Source organism: Cryptococcus neoformans, chromosome 4 (genome assembly GCF_000149385.1).
Source record: "Cryptococcus neoformans var. neoformans B-3501A chromosome 4, whole genome shotgun sequence".
Classification (NCBI taxonomy): domain Eukaryota; kingdom Fungi; phylum Basidiomycota; class Tremellomycetes; order Tremellales; family Cryptococcaceae; genus Cryptococcus; species Cryptococcus deneoformans.
In genome coordinates this window covers 983,834-1,001,397 of record NC_009180.1, presented here as the reverse complement: position 1 = coordinate 1,001,397, position 17,564 = coordinate 983,834, and the positions used below count along the sequence as shown (strand labels likewise).

The following is a 17,564-nucleotide window of genomic DNA, read 5'->3' as shown; positions in this document are numbered from 1 at the left end:
CAAGGCTTAATCAATGTCATTCCTCTCCAGCTTTTATCTTACCGTGAGTTCCATCTCTAGTTGAAATAATTCATTCTAACAACCTTTCAGACCTTGCCGTGATGAACGGCGTCGATGTCGATTTCCCCCGAAATCTCGCGAAGTCGGTGACTACCGAGTAACATGGACTGTTCATAGGACTTTTTTCCTTCCGTTTTTATTAATCCCACATTAAGACCCTCATTTTGGCTCACGATGACCCATATACTATTCTACGTCTCTCGCTATTGCTTGAACTGTTTTTATATACTCTGGGCACAGCAGGAACGTATAGTCCTTTGTCCCACTCTTCTGCTTCATGATTCGCGCGCATTTTTTGGTATGTACATAATGAAGTCTTAAATACAAATATCGTTTTTGCATTGGTCCATGTACGTTACTCGTCATTTGAATATATTGAAAGACGAAAGATGAGCAAGGTGCTGATGCTTAAACGATGGTGTATAATGACTGGCGTTCGTACTGTGGGTGTTCATGCAGCCTTTTCACAATACAAATATACTCTAACCTTGAAATTTATGTGCGACGGCCTTAACTCTTTCCAGTGGGCTTCTTCAAGAAATCGGAGGTGAAAAAGTCTCCGTTTAGGCTAAGAAGATTGGCAACTCGAGTATGTACCTCGACATGGAACGATTCAAAGGGGAAGGCTTCGCCATCTATACGACAAGGTCAAAAAGGGTCTGTAACAGAACGATAGGGTAGAGGTAACTTACCGATGGTAAAAAGTGGTTGATTCTCCGTGTCCAAGTTCTCTGCGATGAACTGTGAAACTGCGCTCTGTCAACCCAGCAGAAACTTTACGTCCATCCGAAGAAGGCACGCTCACCCTTGTAGTAGTACTGGCAATCCATCCAATATGTCTCTCCTTTTTCGGCGCCGGCAATCGCATTTGCCATAGTCAGCCTCGGTACTACGCTTTGGACAACTACATCTATCAGGCCATCTCCTGGGATGGAGACAGGCCATTGCATCAGATCTCGAGCCACCCAACGCATCATTCCAGCACTGCGGAGAGTTAGGCATTGGCATCTGTATCGCGGACTTTTAAGAGTTGTGGACACATACTAGAAATATAGAATCTCTTGTCCGTCAACCCACTTGTTTTGTGCTGAAGCCTTGCGTAGTGCCTTCAAACTCTGAATAGACTTTTTGGGCTTGATGGATGACTTCTTCGGGAGACTCTCAATAGTTAGCCAAGTCTCATCGTGTTTCAGTGGCAGAGCATCTGGAATAGGACCGTGGTCCGGGACATAATTAGCGTTGGCAGGCTTTGGTGGTGTGTGGCTGGCAGATGATATAGGTTCTCCGATAACTGCTGAGGGTTCGTGCTCGCCGATGATATTATCGTTCGTAGAGACCGGCGTCTCACCGTCCACGCTCATATTTCTCGTCCCGTTGATCAACGGAGTAACAGCACCCTCCGTCGTCCCTTGCTGTGTCCGTTCCTTTGCCTTTTTAGCCATGTTCTGCTTGTCGTCTTCGACAACTTTGAGCCTCAATCGACAACGAGCGCCCTTATTGTTCGCTATTCCTTTAAGAAACCCAACTAAAAAGCGGGTATCCCCCATCCACCTGAGATTTTCTGTACCAATGTCGAGATCTACCATGAGACCAATTGCCTGAGAAAGGAAAGCGAAGCGTCGGGTCATGGATGGGAGGATAAGGACGGAGCAAAGATCAATGGGGAGGTTACATCCTAAAATGCCATTTAGGTCTATGCGTTTTACTGGAAGCTTGGATCTCACCTTTGATAATGTTGAGTACAGCTAAAGGTATGTTGAAAGTGTCCTTAACGCCGAATAAGTTTGTGCAGACAGCATTGGCTGAACCTAGCTAGAGAGGTCAAATGTATTTTTCTGTTGTGCGAGGAATTCCAAAATTTACCTGTTGGGATGGGAGCGATAGGCGTCAGCAACGCCTTGCGGGCGTCTGAGCGGGATGCAAGGCCGTTGACAACCTCATAAACAAGACCGTCTCCAGAGGCAGTGACAATCACACTTAATTATTATTGGTTAGACGAGCGCAGAGTGTTGGTGACTCGTAAGATTTAGCCTGCTTACTCGTATATCAGATCCATAGAACTTGCAATCTCTTCGGCATGTAGCCTGTGAGTAGTTTCTGGAATATACATTTCAGCTCTGCGTTTCAACGATAGGAGCCTGGGAGATGCCTGGTGGATTACCTTTGACGGTTACAGTTGTTCCCGCTGCTTCAAGTATAGGAATAACAGTATCTTGTACTATATCCTTTGCTTTACCCTTTCCGCCTACGGGGTTGACCAAGATCAAAACATTTCTGAAGGGCTTGATCGCTGGTGAGTGTGATCAGCACTCTATAGTTCGAGCGGAGACAAAAGAGGGACACACAGCCATAAGCTGCCTCCATTAGCATTCTTATCCACTCATTCGTTTCTGGTATGTTGATGGGTTCCACCAATACATGAAGTTTGACGAGTTTCAGCTGCGTGCCCATGCCCCCTCCTAGACAATGCAGGTCCAGCCGCCGTGCTGAGTTCTCAGGAGCAGGGGCGAGATATGCCTTGAGAAAGTTCGTCAGAGGGCACGTGAGTAGCCGCTTGGGAGCTGTAATTCCAAGTCAGTACAAATTCATGGAGAGCGAACGCTTGTATAGGAGATTTTGCTTACGCGGGCCATCGCCCGAGAGCTGGAGCACGTCGAGAGTGGACGGCTGGATGATGAGCAGGCCACGGTTGTTATTGTGGAGGATGACGGGGAGGTGGTGTGGAGGACGCATTGTGGGGGTGTAGAGGTGGGCTGTCCATCCATGTACGGGTGTCAGATTGTGGCTGGCGGTATTTATCTACGGGATGTATGGTGGGGAGGGACAATGGCCGAGGGCTATGGAAAGTGGCGACGTCATGGTTTTAGGAAGAGCCTGCAGAGGAGATCCAAGTCGGGGGGAAGAGTAGGAAGTGTATCTGATATGCCCCCGCCGATGAAAGCCCCGCTGCGGAACCCCCCCCGCCTTCTGGCAGGAGAAGGCCGGGTGCACCTCTCCGCCTCCAACGCACACCCGAGCTTCTCCACCCGCCTCGCAGCATACCCGCTCAAACTCCTCTCCCCAATTCCGCTCCCTTCACAGCCCTCAAACTTCGCCGTCCTCTACACTCTTGCCTATGGCGGAGGCCTTGTGGCTGGCGATCTCGTCAGTCTAAGCGTGGTGCTTGACCCGGGGTGTGGGCTCGTCATGCTCACCCAGGGCACCACCAAAGTATACAAGCGTCGTCCAGGCCTTCGCCCGCTTTCCCACTTGCATACCTCTCCGCCATCTTCAGACCCCAACCTCACACGCCAGAGGATGCACATACGTCTTTCCTCATCATCCTTCTTACTCCTCTTACCTGAATCTGTTTCCCCCTTCCGCGCATCTATCTACTCCCAGACCCAGCGCTTCGTCCTTCCTGCAGATAGGACGGCATCAGTTCTCATTCTTGATTGGGTCAATTCAGGCCGAGGGCAAAGGCCGCAAGAAGTTGATGAGGAGATTTGGAGCATGGATAGCTACGGGTCAACGAACGAGATTTGGGTAGGAGATGAGAGAATCATGAGGGAACGCATGGTGCTCGATAATTCCCATTTTGCTTTGAATGCTGGCGGCTCTCTGTCTCCTATCGCAAACCAACTGTCGCCATACAATGTCTACGCCACTATTCTAATCCTTGGTCCCCATTTTACCACCCTTTTCTCGTATCTCGCGTATCTCTCCGATCATTCTCGGCAGTTCCAGCTGAAGGAGCCTCCAGGTTTGGCATGGAGTTTTAGTGAGATAGATGGCAAGCTGCAGGCGGGAGTAGTCAGAATTGCAGCATGTGAAGTGGAAGATGCTAGGAAATGGCTGAGAGAAGTTATGACTGCAGGTGGTGTTGCGGCTCTGGTAGGAGAGGGGATGTGGCCGAGGTGTATTTAGCTCCAAACAAATAATTGTTATACTTCGGGTTGAGTGATTTTTAATTGTACCAAGTCACGCTCAATAGCCGTCAGTAGCATATATAAAAAATGATGGGACGGCCATGGATGACCATGGCAGTGCATGATGCAAATAATTACAACCGATAATCCGACTTCCAAAGCGTAAATTTACAGAAACCTCATTATGTGCTCTCTCTTTACTCCCTTTTACTCTAACGGTGATTCTATCTCGATCACAACTGTCCGACTTGCGCGGCGGTTTCTACAAAGTCGCTGGCCTCCTCCTTTTCAATCACCTTTATCGTACTGACCTTTTGTTTATCGAAGAAGACACCGTAAAATTTATCAGCCTGAGCAAGCATTTCAGACTTGAACGTAGTCGTGATAAACTGTGCGCTGGTGGAAAGCGTATGTATCATGGCTAAAGCCATTCTGATCAATACTGGTAGAGGAAGAGCCAAAAAAGGAACGTTGCTCACTTGCTACTGCGGTACGATATTGCGCATCCAAGTTTGCATCGATTTCGTCAAATAGGTAGAAAGGTGCAGGATCGCACTTTTGGATGGCGAAAACCAGGGCGAGAGCCACAAGAGACTTTTGACCTCCAGACAGCTGCTGGATGCGCTGACCCTCATCATGCTTCGAGTTGAAGGAAACGCGAATGGAGACGCCAGTATAGCTGTCAATGTCACTTTTCTCTCTTCCTTGCTCCAAAGACTCTTCTGATTCTTCTTCCTGCGGTTCCTCTTAGTTTTGCTAAAAATATCAATCACCTTCAATACTCACAATGAAACCATCCGTCTTCTTCTGCATTATTAACTCTCCTTTCCCTAATGGGACCAATGTCTCAAATACCTCTTCAAAGTACTTGGACACTTGCTTGAATGTTCTTTCAATTGCCTCATCCTTACGTTGATCAAGAGTCTCAATAAGTTCTTCAATTTTGATAGCCGATTGATCGAGCTCATCTCGACGATCCATTAATTCGTCGCGCTGCTTCGTGAAATTGCTATATTGCTCAAACGCCTTTTTATTGACATGGGCAAATTTCTTGAGACCGTCGTTCACCTTGTGAAGTCTCTTGATAATCTGTAGCGATGTCAAATCCTATCCCGGTCTATTTGATGACATGACCTACCTTATCTGACCTTTGGTCAATATACTTTGAGAATGCTTCCTCCGGTAAAACACCCAAATCCCGAATCGCATTATTGCACTCTTCTTTCCTGTTGATGAGGGTCTGTCGTTTGGTAAGATAACGCTCAGCATTTTTTTGAACACGCATTATGGCTCGAGTATTTTCCATCTGCTGAGTTTGTACACGCTCGAGATTCTCCGAGATTTTGGAGATTTCAGAGTTTAATTCTCCAACACGGCCCTCAGACTCTGGATACAAAGTTCAGCGACGTTGCTTCTAGAGCGGGATACTTACCAGAAACTTTTTCCTCAAGCTGCTCAATATCGCGCACGAGATTCCTGAGCTCGCTCCTTCGCAATTCCACCTCCCCAGACTGCAATTCCCCATTACCCGCTTCACCTTCCAATCGATCAAGTTTGCCTCGTAGCTCCTGTCTCTTTCGCCGAAGATTCTCCGAAAGCTCGATTTCTAACCGATTACGCTCTCCTACTGCCTTTGCTCTGTTCTGGGTTGCCTCAAACAGCAACTTTTTCTGGGCTTCCGCATTCTGTGTCAAGGTTTCCAACTCCCTCAACTCTTCATCCGTCAAGTTTTGCCTCATAGGAGTCCTGAGCTCCTCCTCATAGCTTGCTCTCTTGGCTTTAGCATCCCTCGATGCTCCCTCAGCTTCTTCCAGACTAAACTCTAATCTCGCTACCCTATCTCTTGCCTGGTCTAGATCCCTTGCCGGTAACGTAAGTAGCTTGAATGAGCCCTCTCCCCCATCTGACATGTGCCTTTTCTTCGCCTCAAGTGCTTGTACTTGACCCATGGTCCTTGTGACCTCCTGTTCGATATTTTGCAGCGCAGCTTTCACCTCTGCATGACGCGCGTGGTCTGTTTCGTATGCGGTTCGCCATTTCTTTGCGGCTTTGACAGCATCGAGGCGTGAACGTCGAACATCGTGATAACCGCCAGTCAAAGCACCTTTGCGATCAACTCGATCACCTTCAATGGTAACGGCGTTCAGACCATGGGATCGGGTATAATGGGCAGCGGTTTGAAGATCTTCACAAATGATGGTTCGACCAAATACCTATAGATGTTCAGCATGGAATGGTGCATATGCACGGCCCAAAATACGTACTTGCTCAAATGCCATGACATACTCCCTGTCAAATTGTAACTTTTGAATCATTGGTATAGCATCGTTAGCTTTGGGATAGTTGACGCTATGACTTTTAAGACGATTGAGGGGCATAAAAGTCACTCGACCACTCTTTTCGCGATTCATAACGTCAAGTAGCTTGCTGGCAGTCTCATCATTATCCACAACAACGTGGAACAAGCTGACAAACAGAGATTAATATGGTTCGGTTCAGGAGTGAGTTCACCAAGAAAAAGAAAAAAGAAAACCAACCTGTTACCAGAGGTCACCTCCACGGCGGTTTTGTATTTATCAGAAACTTCAAAAAGATCGTAGAGAGGTCCAAAGACGCCATCAAGGTTCAGTCGCTTCGCAATTTGTCGAACAGCCCTTAAACCATTGCTCGTGTCCTGATGTCTGTTCAGCGCCACGTCTTCCGATGACAAGCCATGCTTTCCTTACTTTGTTCATCATGCCCATCAGTGAACGCTCGGCGGCCTCCATTTCACTCTTCGCATTGACCTCAGTCTGAGCCAACTTGCCCTCTTCCCGCCACAGCTCCCTTCAAATCACCTTAATAACCTTCAATTGGCAGACTAGGGTAAAAAAAAACTTACTTTTTCTGCTCATGCATACCCGCAATGTTCCTTTGCAGTTGTGCAATCTCCTCGTTCATTTTTTTCAAGTTCTCTCTCCTATCATTCTCGCCCTGGACCTGCTGTTCAGACTTGGCCGAAAGCTGTGCCAATTGTTCCTTCGCACCCGCCACCTCCTTTTGCAGGATCTCCACCCGTTTTCCTTGATTCTTCTCATGCTCTTTGAGAGCTTTAATTTCGTCTTTGAGATACTTATCTCGGGCAGCCTGGGTTGCGAATTGCTGCGCTCGTCCCTGTTTGGCGAACAATACAGAGAGTTTGGATTGTGTAGGTTCAAGCCTATGGCAGCAAAATTAGTTCTTCAGGACAGCAGAACATGAAACAGCAACTTACGCTTCTCTTGCGGCTTTTTCCTCCCCAATCCTCTGTTCAGCTTCTTGCACCAGGTCCTCCAATCTCGCGGTTGCCTCATCTACCTTCTGTTGCATCACTTCCAGCTCTTCAGCTAACTCTGCCCTCCTATGCTCTCCCACTTGACCAGCAGTCTCGAAATCGGCGATAACGCATTCCAGTTCTGTTTTGTTACGCACTAAATCCGCCCGCTCGGTTTCATACTGCCTAAGCGAAGCTTGTGTAGTCGACAAAGAATGCTTAGCCGCAGTAAGAGCTTCCTCGTAGCGCTGTTAACTACAGTTAGAAGAGCGAATCACTGCAATTAACGAGAAGAACAGACCTGGATTTCGTCCTCTCGATCATTGAATTCCTTTCTCTTCTCGTTACTATTGTGTATGTCTTGTCTCCTTTCTGCCTCAATCTCATCCAGAGCATTGGTAACATCTTCCAGTTCTCTCTGATGCAACGCGTACTCCAAGCAGCGCCTTTCTCGGTCTTTCTCTTGGTACTCTTTGAGTTCCTCCTTTTCTTCTTCCAGTTCTCGTAGTCGGTCCTCGATGGTAGTGAGAAGCTCAAGAATCTTGTCTCGCTTCCCGTCTAATACGAGAATTTAGTTTGTACAGAACATGAAGGGTACTAGAACGCACCGGTCTCTTCCATAATTCTGGTTGACTCAGCCCTCTTCTGCTCGTAGACCTCTGTCCCTGCCACATCCTTTAACAGTCTGAGCCGTTCTCGATCATTCATATTCGTCAGATGCGTGATCTGATATCTCGTCAGCAGCCTTACTTTTCGATGAAACAAATCTATTTACACACCCTTCCTTGAGGAACAATATAATAGGGATTAGCCTTTGAGAAGCCGGCACTTTCCAATAGCTGATCCACTTCCGACTTGCTAGCGCTCTTTCTATCCAGGGAATATTCATCTTTCTTAAGACCAATTGTTCGGCGAAGCACAAGTTCCTGTCGACCAGTCGGGAAGCGCCCATCAGAATCTAGATAAATTTTCAGCTTAGGCAAGCCATTCTGAAGATAAAGCGGACATACTGTCAAAGACAATCTCGACATAAGCAGAAAGTGTCGTACTTGTACTCGTTCCTTCATGTAGCAAACGCTGCCTTTCTTCTCGACTCAATTTGGTATATTGATCAGACAGTACAAATCGTATAGCTACAGGCAGAGTTTAGGCCAGGCCTCATTCAGTGAGAAGAAGCTTACCGGAGAAAAAGTTTGATTTTCCACTACCATTTCGACCAACCACAACATTGTGTCCAGGTCTGATGATCGGTCAGTAATAAAATCTCATACTGAATTACCACCGGAATATCTCACGAGAATGGATCTACAGCCACTTGATCTCTGTAAGATTTGAAACCTGTCATGCGCATTAGTAGTCGCTTTGCTAAGATCAATGGCAGACTGCAACGCACCTTGAATGGTTATTGTTTTGATATACTGGCGATAAGAAGTCAGCATTGTGCTCTACTGTATGTGTCTCCACTTGCCATGTTCTATGTGTAGGCCACAGAGAGGGCGAAGGCTGTAGATGGGTTGAAAGAAATGGGGAAATCAGGTGGGGAACCTACTCAGCAACGCGACTGGGACGAAGTGTCAGATCGCGCTCATGTTTCTCACTTCCGAAAGTCGCGTCAGCTACTTCTTATTACGTAAAAGAAAATGCAAGGGAATGATAGACAAGCAAATACGCCACAGCATTGAAATACCGAAACACCGTGGTAAAGGATGGTGAAATGTTAAAATCTCGCCTGGCAGCTTTGCCGTGCGAATAACTGGGTCTCACGGGCACTTCCATATACCTCAAAATAACAATAAAAATGGCTGTTGCCAGCTCATCCACCCTCACTGACAGCCAGGTCAGCAAGATCCAGCAAGATTCCGACTTCTCCATCAAGAGCGAGTCCGTCACCCCCAAGCTCGGTACGCATCTCCCCTCCTTTTCAGAGAGTGGGGCTAATGTTTGGCAGACACTTCTCAATGGCCTCTTTTGCTTAAGAACTACGATAAGTTGCTTGTTCGATCTTCTCATTTTACTCCAATCCCCTCCGTGAGCATATTTTCGCTTTTTATTCAAGGCCTAACTAAACATCATTCAACTAGGGTATCTCACCTCTCAAACGCGACCTCCAAACTTATGTCAAGTCTGGTGTCATTAACCTCGACAAGCCTTCCAACCCGTCTTCTCACGAAGTTGTTGCTTGGTTGAAGCGAATTCTGCGAGTCGAGAAGACCGGCCACTCAGGTACCCTTGATCCCAAGGTCACTGGTTGTTTGATTGTCTGTATCGACAGAGCTACTCGACTGGTCAAGTCCCAGCAAGGTGCAGGAAAGGAATACGTGTGTGTGGTTCGATTCCACGACAAGTTGCAGGACGAAAAGGCTTTGCCTCGAGCTTTGGAGACCCTCACTGGCGCCCTTTTCCAACGACCGCCCCTCATCTCCGCCGTCAAGCGTCAGCTTCGTGTTCGAACAATCTACGAGTCCAAGTTGATTGAATACGACAATGAAAGAAACCTTGGTGTATTTTGGGTGTCTTGTGAGGCTGGTACTTATATTAGGACTCTGTGTGTCCACTTGGGATTGCTCTTGGGTGTCGGTGCCCACATGCAAGAACTCAGACGTGTAAGGAGTGGTATCACTGGCGAGAATGATGACATCGTGTCTATGCACGATGTATTGGATGCCCAGTGGTTGTACGATAACACTCGTGACGGTGAGTCCTTTTTTTATCCTTATTTTGTATGTGCTCATACGAGGATTTAGAATCCTACCTTCGTCGAGTGATTCGCCCTCTTGAGTCTCTTCTCGTCAATTACAAGCGTATCGTCGTTAAAGATTCCGCCGTCAACGCCATTTGCTATGGTGCCAAGCTCATGATTCCAGGTCTTTTGCGATACGAAGCAGACATTGAAGTCAATGAAGAGGTTGTTCTCATGACCACAAAGGGTGAGGCTATCGCCATTGGTATCGCCCAAATGTCCACTGTCGACCTTGCCTCTTGCGATCATGGTGTGGTAGCCAAGGTGAAGAGATGCATCATGAACAGGGATCTTTACCCTAGGAAGTGGGGACTTGGTCCCAAGGCTCAAGAAAAGAAGAAGATGATCAAGAAGGGAGAGTTGGACAAGTATGGCAAGCCTATCGAAGGTGTTACCCCTCAACAATGGTCCTCGGGTTATATTGACTACAATGACCCTGATGCTGTGCCTGCTTCTGGATCCAACGATCTCTTGCCCACCCAACCTCCCACTGCAGAAGATGTGAAGATGGAGCCGGTCGAGGTCAAGGTTGAGGCGGACGAGAAAAAGCGCAAGCGCGAGGAAGAGGAAGTTGGATCACCAAAGGCTGAGGAGAAGAAGAAAAAGAAGAAGGTGAAGACTGAGGATGGTGCGGAGCGAGAGGAAACTGCTGAGGAGAGGGCGGCAAGGAAAGCTGCCAAGAAGGAGAAGAAGGAGAAAAAGAAGGCGAAGGAGGAGTAGGTCTGGGTTTTTTGCGTCTTATAGAGGGCTCTTGGATTCTGTATGTACCGTATCTGCATTTCAACATCCCATACCATTGCCTATATGCCTACAGTAGTTCATCTACAATACTCATTGCTTACTCAGTGCCAATCAATTCTCAATTCCCTGTCAATCTCTCCGAAACCTTGGAAAAAAATCTTGAAGAAGTTGATATAATGCCTGACATCGTGGCTACCCGCTGTCTCCCTAATGGAGTGCATGGACAGTTGGGCGAGACCAATGTCAACCGTGCGGACGTGTGTAGAGAGGTGTGGACCAACGGTTGAACCGCATGTCTAAATCACCGTTGAATCAGCACCGCCTTCGAACCCCTGGTGTAACGCATGTACGTACGGAATCATTGCGGATCTCGAATTCTTGGACAGGAACCCCCGCCTTCTTCGCCACTCTTCTCAACAAGAATGTGGTTTGAGCGTTGGAAGTGTAACGCTGGTTGGCGTTGGTCTTGATAACGATACCACCGTTGATTTTGGGAGCAAGATTGGGTTCGTAGCGTGATTCGTAATTGGGATGCATCTGCCGAGCGCATTAGATTAAAAAAACCCAAACTGGAAATGAGGAAACTTACAGCATGGCCCATGTCAGCCGAGATCAAAAAGCTGTTTGCGAGCATAGCGTAATAGCCCACGTCCTTGTAGTCCTTCAGCTGCACTATGCGTTCTACAAACGCGGGAAGCAAATTGGATTCGGCGCCATGGTGGGAGACAGAGCCAACCTCCTCATTATCGAATAAAATGACACATCGAATGTTAGATTCGTCTTCAGCGTTAGACGTTTTAACCGCTTCACAAAGAGCCTCGATAGTGCAGAAACTCCAAGACTAGTCAGACAGAAAATCAATGCACTGCAGATTGATACGTACGACGTCATGAGATTATCGATGCGAGGGCTATAGACGAACTCGTTTGAAAGGCCACCAATAGTGGATGGCTGTGTGTCAAATAGGGAGCTTAACAGCAGTTAGTGGTGTGCCGTACTGTAGGAGAACAGAAAATAAACATACAGCTCAAAATCTTGGATGTCAGCAATATCACATCCAAGCTCGTCGGCCAGTACGGCCAAGAGCTTGGGATGGTGCTTGTCCTCCATGTTCGCCACATTGAACAAGTCGTCCGATTTCTCAGTCTCATGGGAATCCTTTTTGGCGAGAGGTTGATGAAGTGATCCGGAGTGCGATCTCTTCATACCCAGCCCAGCATCGGTCGCATTCAACGCATCCTCGACCAAACCCAAGATTGGCTGGAATTCTGTCTCTTTGTTGAATTTGAAATTGTCATTTGCTGTCCTATCAAGGTGGATAGCAAGGGTAGGTATCCTCAAGATTGGACGATCAATCTTGACAAGCTTTGAAACGAATTTGGGATCTTCAGAATGATGAGCTTCACGATTGGCAACGATCACTCGACCGGCAAGGGAAAGATCGCGGTCGAACCATGAATGCCAGATGCCACCACCATATAGTTCGACGCCAACCTGGAGGTAATTTGATTTTGTCTTTTTGCTCACCGGTCTTACCTTGAGACAAGGGGAGTCGAGATGGCCAACGGCAAAAGAAATGGCCGTCTCTGGCAGGGGCTTTGCGGGAAGGGTGAACGCCACAAGAGATGACTGGTTACGAGTGTAGTAGTATTTTCCACCTGGTTCAAGGGAAGATGTGGGAGATCTTTCCGAGATGGGGACAAAGCCCGAGGTGAATAGGCGGGTTGTGAGATGGGCTACAGCATGGAACGGGGTGGGGGCATGGGTGACAAAATCGCAGAAGCTAGGGTGGGCGGAATGAGCCACATGGGGGACTTCGGGAGAGGAGTTGCACACTCACTTTACTGCATCCTTTGGGGGGGGTGGGATAGAGGCCTTCATGGGATGTCGTGGCAGTGGGCAATCAGGGATAAAACAACAGGTCTTTGGCCATCAAGGGCCCCCTGCTTTCCGTCAGCCATCCATCATGTCCATTGTGGTGGAGGCGAGGCTGGAGTCACGTGGCTACCTTCTTCGGGGTTGTCCGATAAACACCGCATGCGTCGGTGTTAAATTGCATGACCTATCGCCGACAGACAGCAAACCATCAAAAGCCGATTGCCACACTCAATAATGCCGGAAATACCGGGGCATTCGCCGACTGGGAGGCGGACGCGGGGTTCTCGCTCGTTGCGAGTGAGAGAGATTCTTGGTGAATTCTCAATCTCCATCACTAACCTTTTCACAGGAATCATTCATCATGGTGAGTACGCATACACCATAGCCCAAGACATACAGCTCACAATTCTTTCCCCAATCCGTTCATCTTCACCTCGCACTTCTTTTTTCCTCAACTTGCAATCGGTGCCGCATCAATAGGGTCGAGTCAGGACAAAGACCGTCAAGCGATCTTCTCGAATCCTCATCGAGCGATTCTACCCCCGTCTCACTCTCGACTTCCAGTGAGTATACCGCCTTTGGAAATTACTAGGATCAGGATGAGAGTGCATGTGTGGGATATTAGAGAGAGACGGGAGAAATTTTGGAGAGAGGGCACAATGGACACATGCGGAGGTGCAGGAACGATGCAGAGAAGGAAGGAAGCATGGGCCGTGCAGGCTATCGCTACACCCCAGCAGGACTCATTTTGTTTCCGTCTGCTTTCTGTGAATGATCTGGAGGAGTTTGCCAGCTGCGAAATCCGAGAGGATAAAGCACATGTGACTGACCAATTCTGCAGCTCCAACAAGCGAATCCTTGATGAGGTCGCCACTGTTCCCTCTAAGAGGTTGAGGAACAAGATCGCTGGTTGTGAGTCTATCCGACTATGAAAACGGTCTTGCAGATATTGACCGGAAAACAGTCACCACCCACTTGATGAAGCGAATCCAGAAGGGTCCTGTCCGAGGTATCTCTTTCAGGTTGCAGGAGGAAGAGAGGGAGCGAAAGGACCAGTATGTATTATCTCACCTGTCGTAAAGTTCATTTGCTGATATGCCCTCAGGTACGTCCCCGAGGTCTCTGCCCTTGCTTCTTCCGAGGAGTCTCCTCTCGAGGTCGACGCCGAGACCAAGGACCTCCTCAAGTCTTTGGGTATGGACGACCTTTCCGTCAACGTCATCAACGTCTCTGCCAACGCTCCCCGAGAGAGGAAGACTCGATTCATCCCTGGTGCGGGCCGTGCTTAGATGGAGGATGATGATGGGGTTTTGTACCTTTTGAGATGAGATTGCTTTGAGCCATGCGTCTTATGTTCGGGTTTGATTCAATTTGTTCGAAGTGGTATATCTCTCGAAGAATCCAGGCGGGCTTACTATCAAGATCATTGCTTCCGACTGCAATCCGTCTAAAATGCAAATTGCATAAAATCACGAAGAAGACGTTCTGAGTTGGTCATTATACACGTTGCAAAGTACAAAACATTCGTCTCATCTTCAGATACTGTCGTGTTATACAAGTACATTTTGGCGGCTTATAAAAAGGCAGTGCCGCAGCGGTAATAATCGATGTTCACGGTCGTCGCCGTATCATCAAGACCTTTGAAAATCTACTCCCAAGCCTTCTTCGCTCTTTGTCTCTTCGCCTATGAGCAATGTTAACGCTTTCACCCCCATTATTAGACACAAAGCTCACCTTTCTATCCTCTCTTTCCCGAACTTTGACTTCTAGCTTGCCACTTAACTCAGCTGCCTTTTCCTTGCCCTTCTCCAGCTTGGCCCTCTTCTTCTTGGATATTTGTCCCTTATGAGATTTGTTCTTTTGTGATGCCTGAATGGATCCGGAAGGAGTGACCATGGTAGCTGGCAACCGGGGGTTTTTGGCGAGTTTAGAAGGCTGTACGGGCTGAGCAGTATGGGATGTAGAAGGCAAAGCCGAAGTGGATGTTGCTTGTTGGGCTATATGGTGCAAGTAAGAAAAGGGTCCATGAAAGAGGCACTCAATTGCTCACCTGGCATCGTTGCTATTGTATAATGATTATTGTAGGCCACAGTGTGATAAATGCAGAAGATATAACGGCTACACGATTTCTTGTGTAATACCGTCGTTCGTTTGGTGTCGATGTTACGACCGCGATAATAATAATAATTTTTGTGTAAGTCGGGCCTGTCCGCCTTAGATTCCGACGGAAGTTCGTCGCGTGTTTACCGTAGACCGACCGTGAAGCGACGGGGAAGAATAAATATCAATTGCGATATCATAAGTATCTTCAGCCGAAGCAGCTCCGGCTCTGTGCCCATTTACCACCATGCTCATTCCCCTCATCCCCCTCCTCCTTTATGTAGCATCGGCGGTAGCTGCAACGACACCAAAATGCCTCGTCTCTGGCAATCAGGATAGCATAAACGATGCCTTGGCCCTCGGTGCGTCTCTCGAGGCTCTTGGTGTCTATTTACAACTTCTAGCTAACAAGAGCCCTTTTTAATCGTATTATTATGTTCCATAGGAGGTGAAGGCACCACGGTCACATTATGCCCAGGGTCTGTGCACAGGCTTAATTCTTCCATTATTTTCACGGCTCCTAGCCAGACTCTCACGACTTTGGGTAATCCCAAAGACCGTAACAGGGCCATGCTCGTGGTGGATGGAGAAGATTTGGCATGCGCCATTAAGTATGTTACCTCTCTTCATATAGAGTTGAAGGCTAATATGCGAATCAGAGCGGATTGCAAGCAATGTTCGCATGCAATGATCCGTTCCTTGGTAATAGATGGCAATAGGCCACAATTGTTGAGAATACCCAAAGGGGATGCTTTGATAGAAATAGGTAATTCAGAGAGTCAAACAGTGAGAGATTGTAAACTTTACGAACCAAGGTCTGTGAAAGCATTCAGTCATGAGGTCGTTCAGCACTGATTCTTCTTACCTAGAGGATGGAGTGCGCTCCATTTCAGAGAGGGTGATACAAGACAATGTAGATTTGGCCACATTATGGACAATGAGATCGTAAGCATTGTATCTTCCCATACACACTTCATTCACTTATGTTCCACAGGGGCCTTGTGGTGAAGAATGGGATGACGAGTATGATGGTATGGACGAAATTAGGCCGCCATGGGGTAACCCTCGTGCAGACGGTATCAGTCTTGCTTGTAAGGATTCTATCGTTGAACGCAACGTAAGTTTGTCGTAACATGTTGCATTGCTGTTTTTCACAAAAAGCTGAGGCTATGACTAGGTCGTATACGACGCGACCGATGGCGCTATCGTCCTATTTGGCTCCGCCGGTTCCACAGTCAGAAACAATCACATATATGCTCGCACCCGTGTCATCCTCGGCGGCATCAACCTTGTTGATTATGAGCCGTGGGATGGAGACTACACTAATGTAAAGGTACACAACAATCATCTGTATGCCCTGGGCAGATACTTCAAAGTCGGTATCGTCATTGGCCCCGCTTCCTGGTCAGATGACACAGAGAGCGTTGTACATTCAGCAAGTGTCACTGATAACGAATTCTCCGGCGGTTATTGGGGATACGGGATAGTAGTAGCCTCGGCTAAGAACTTTGAGGTACTGAGGAATAAAGTGATCTGGGACGGAGAGCAAGGAGTCGCCAAATTCAGTGGCGTACCAGGAAGCAGGTGTCCCAAGGCTCCAGAGAACGGAAAACCTACCGCATTTCTGATTAACCGTGGAAGTGCAAAGGGGACATTCCAAGACGACTTTATTAATGGTGAAGTTCAGCACAGTAAGTCCAACGTGTTTGCGTGCGGCATTCCAAGCTCAACTAGAGGCTTTAGTCATCTGTTTGAACCCCGATCAGGAGCCGCCGTATAAACCATGGAGATTCAGGGATTCTCCAGAGGCCATCGCGGCCAGGGAAGCAGAGAACCCTACTGCCAACACGGCATTTGTAAGATCATTGTACTGGTTCCATAATCATCACTGCTGACTTTCGTCTTTAGGACTCTCGCATAGCAGAAGCCCTGGTCAGCTATCAAATGTCATTGCTTAATTCTATGGATGCGATAACTCAGAAAGTTGAGCACCTTACGAATCCTATTGTCGACGATGCGCTACCATTCGTACACGAACATGAACGCGCCGAAGCAGATCAAAGGGCTAGGCAAGAAGCGAGAAGAAAAGAAAAGGAGAGTGGGAATAAAGATGTGGATATGTTGAATGTCAAGGTAGAGGAACTTGAAAAGGGCGGAAGACGGTTGAAAAAAGCTTTAGATGGCTTGAAGAGTGATTTTGAAGGTTTATCGGGGAGACTCAAAAAAAGCGCAGTAAGAAGAGTCAGCCTGTAAACATGGGATCGACCTCTGACAAGCTTATCAGGACGAAAACAAACCAATCATTGAAACAATTTTTGTTAGTTCTCAGAATTTACTCCTCGGAGCAACTTCTCAGCAGAACCTCATCAATCGGTCATTGGATGGTGCTTACTCTACACTTTCTTTTGTAAATGCGCTAGGTGGGATGGCAGGGATCGTAGTCAGCATCATGATCGCAAGACGATTAAGGAGGTGGTGGATGATGAGGCAGAAGACTCAGAGCAATAAATGGTCTTGATTAAGGGTCAGATAATTCGTATTTAGATGCAATCATATATGATTATTTGTCTTGGAAAGTCAACTGGGTGGATTGATCTATGAGGTATATCACTCCAATCTGGAGGAGTCTAAAGGAATGACTGTGCCCAAAGCCATCTCTTATTTGTGGTAAGATTTTTGAGATTCTATAGCAAGTTCTTGCGAGATTCCGCACTTCAAACTTTCAGTAAAAGACTCTATTTCACCATTCGCGAATTACATACATTCCTCATATCAGAGATGTATGGAATTTGAACCCATGCAAATTGACTCCAACCCAGACACCGTAAAAAAAAAAATCTAGCAA

General features: G+C 47.5%; 9 protein-coding genes across 9 annotated transcripts in view; 5 read left to right on the top strand and 4 right to left on the bottom strand.

The window, feature by feature from the left end:
- Nucleotides 1–161, top strand: part of CNBD3460 (hypothetical protein) — a gene marked incomplete at both ends in the record, with an annotated part of 2,538 nt that extends 2,377 nt beyond the window's left edge. The window contains 2 exons of the mRNA XM_770846.1: nt 1–43; nt 91–161. The exon at nt 1–43 is cut by the window's left edge and continues 80 nt beyond it. Of these exons, the coding sequence (XP_775939.1) occupies nt 1–43; nt 91–161 (114 nt within the window). The remainder of the gene's footprint in view (nt 44–90) is intronic.
- Nucleotides 162–570: 409 nt separating this feature from the next.
- Nucleotides 571–2,793, bottom strand: CNBD3450 (hypothetical protein; the record flags this gene model as incomplete). The annotated part of the gene is made up of 10 exons (XM_770845.1): nt 571–695; nt 753–809; nt 866–1,044; nt 1,105–1,735; nt 1,785–1,868; nt 1,924–2,036; nt 2,100–2,157; nt 2,222–2,350; nt 2,406–2,621; nt 2,685–2,793. The coding sequence occupies 10 exons, from the start codon at nt 2,791–2,793 to the stop codon at nt 571–573; spliced, it is 1,701 nt and encodes a 566-aa protein (XP_775938.1).
- Nucleotides 2,794–2,886: 93 nt separating this feature from the next.
- On the top strand, nt 2,887–3,966 carry CNBD3440 (hypothetical protein; the record flags this gene model as incomplete). Its single annotated transcript, XM_770844.1, has 1 exon — nt 2,887–3,966. The coding sequence occupies one exon, from the start codon at nt 2,887–2,889 to the stop codon at nt 3,964–3,966; it is 1,080 nt and encodes a 359-aa protein (XP_775937.1).
- A 235-nt stretch (nt 3,967–4,201) lies between these two features.
- CNBD3430 (hypothetical protein) lies at nt 4,202–8,731 on the bottom strand (the record flags this gene model as incomplete). Its single annotated transcript, XM_770843.1, has 18 exons — nt 4,202–4,389; nt 4,448–4,703; nt 4,755–5,057; nt 5,107–5,354; nt 5,401–6,181; nt 6,233–6,434; nt 6,506–6,642; nt 6,695–6,794; nt 6,850–7,167; nt 7,222–7,508; nt 7,562–7,818; nt 7,869–7,986; nt 8,040–8,218; nt 8,271–8,393; nt 8,442–8,500; nt 8,556–8,598; nt 8,654–8,678; nt 8,729–8,731. The coding sequence occupies 18 exons, from the start codon at nt 8,729–8,731 to the stop codon at nt 4,202–4,204; spliced, it is 3,627 nt and encodes a 1,208-aa protein (XP_775936.1).
- A 327-nt stretch (nt 8,732–9,058) lies between these two features.
- Nucleotides 9,059–10,720, top strand: CNBD3420 (hypothetical protein; the record flags this gene model as incomplete). Its single annotated transcript, XM_770842.1, has 4 exons — nt 9,059–9,161; nt 9,209–9,288; nt 9,342–9,954; nt 10,005–10,720. The coding sequence occupies 4 exons, from the start codon at nt 9,059–9,061 to the stop codon at nt 10,718–10,720; spliced, it is 1,512 nt and encodes a 503-aa protein (XP_775935.1).
- A 122-nt stretch (nt 10,721–10,842) lies between these two features.
- CNBD3410 (hypothetical protein) lies at nt 10,843–12,622 on the bottom strand (the record flags this gene model as incomplete). The annotated part of the gene is made up of 6 exons (XM_770841.1): nt 10,843–11,037; nt 11,096–11,278; nt 11,331–11,574; nt 11,625–11,711; nt 11,766–12,524; nt 12,582–12,622. 6 exons carry the CDS (start codon nt 12,620–12,622, stop codon nt 10,843–10,845), a joined length of 1,509 nt encoding a protein of 502 aa, XP_775934.1.
- A 358-nt stretch (nt 12,623–12,980) lies between these two features.
- CNBD3400 (40S ribosomal protein S17) lies at nt 12,981–13,908 on the top strand (the record flags this gene model as incomplete). Its single annotated transcript, XM_770840.1, has 5 exons — nt 12,981–12,983; nt 13,100–13,182; nt 13,461–13,531; nt 13,584–13,674; nt 13,725–13,908. The coding sequence occupies 5 exons, from the start codon at nt 12,981–12,983 to the stop codon at nt 13,906–13,908; spliced, it is 432 nt and encodes a 143-aa protein (XP_775933.1).
- A 359-nt stretch (nt 13,909–14,267) lies between these two features.
- On the bottom strand, nt 14,268–14,676 carry CNBD3390 (hypothetical protein; the record flags this gene model as incomplete). Its single annotated transcript, XM_770839.1, has 3 exons — nt 14,268–14,303; nt 14,354–14,616; nt 14,670–14,676. The coding sequence occupies 3 exons, from the start codon at nt 14,674–14,676 to the stop codon at nt 14,268–14,270; spliced, it is 306 nt and encodes a 101-aa protein (XP_775932.1).
- Nucleotides 14,677–14,966: 290 nt separating this feature from the next.
- Nucleotides 14,967–17,237, top strand: CNBD3380 (hypothetical protein; the record flags this gene model as incomplete). The annotated part of the gene is made up of 9 exons (XM_770838.1): nt 14,967–15,081; nt 15,165–15,330; nt 15,379–15,534; nt 15,589–15,664; nt 15,714–15,836; nt 15,897–16,410; nt 16,463–16,575; nt 16,628–16,951; nt 17,004–17,237. 9 exons carry the CDS (start codon nt 14,967–14,969, stop codon nt 17,235–17,237), a joined length of 1,821 nt encoding a protein of 606 aa, XP_775931.1.
- Nucleotides 17,238–17,564: the final 327 nt, after the last annotated feature.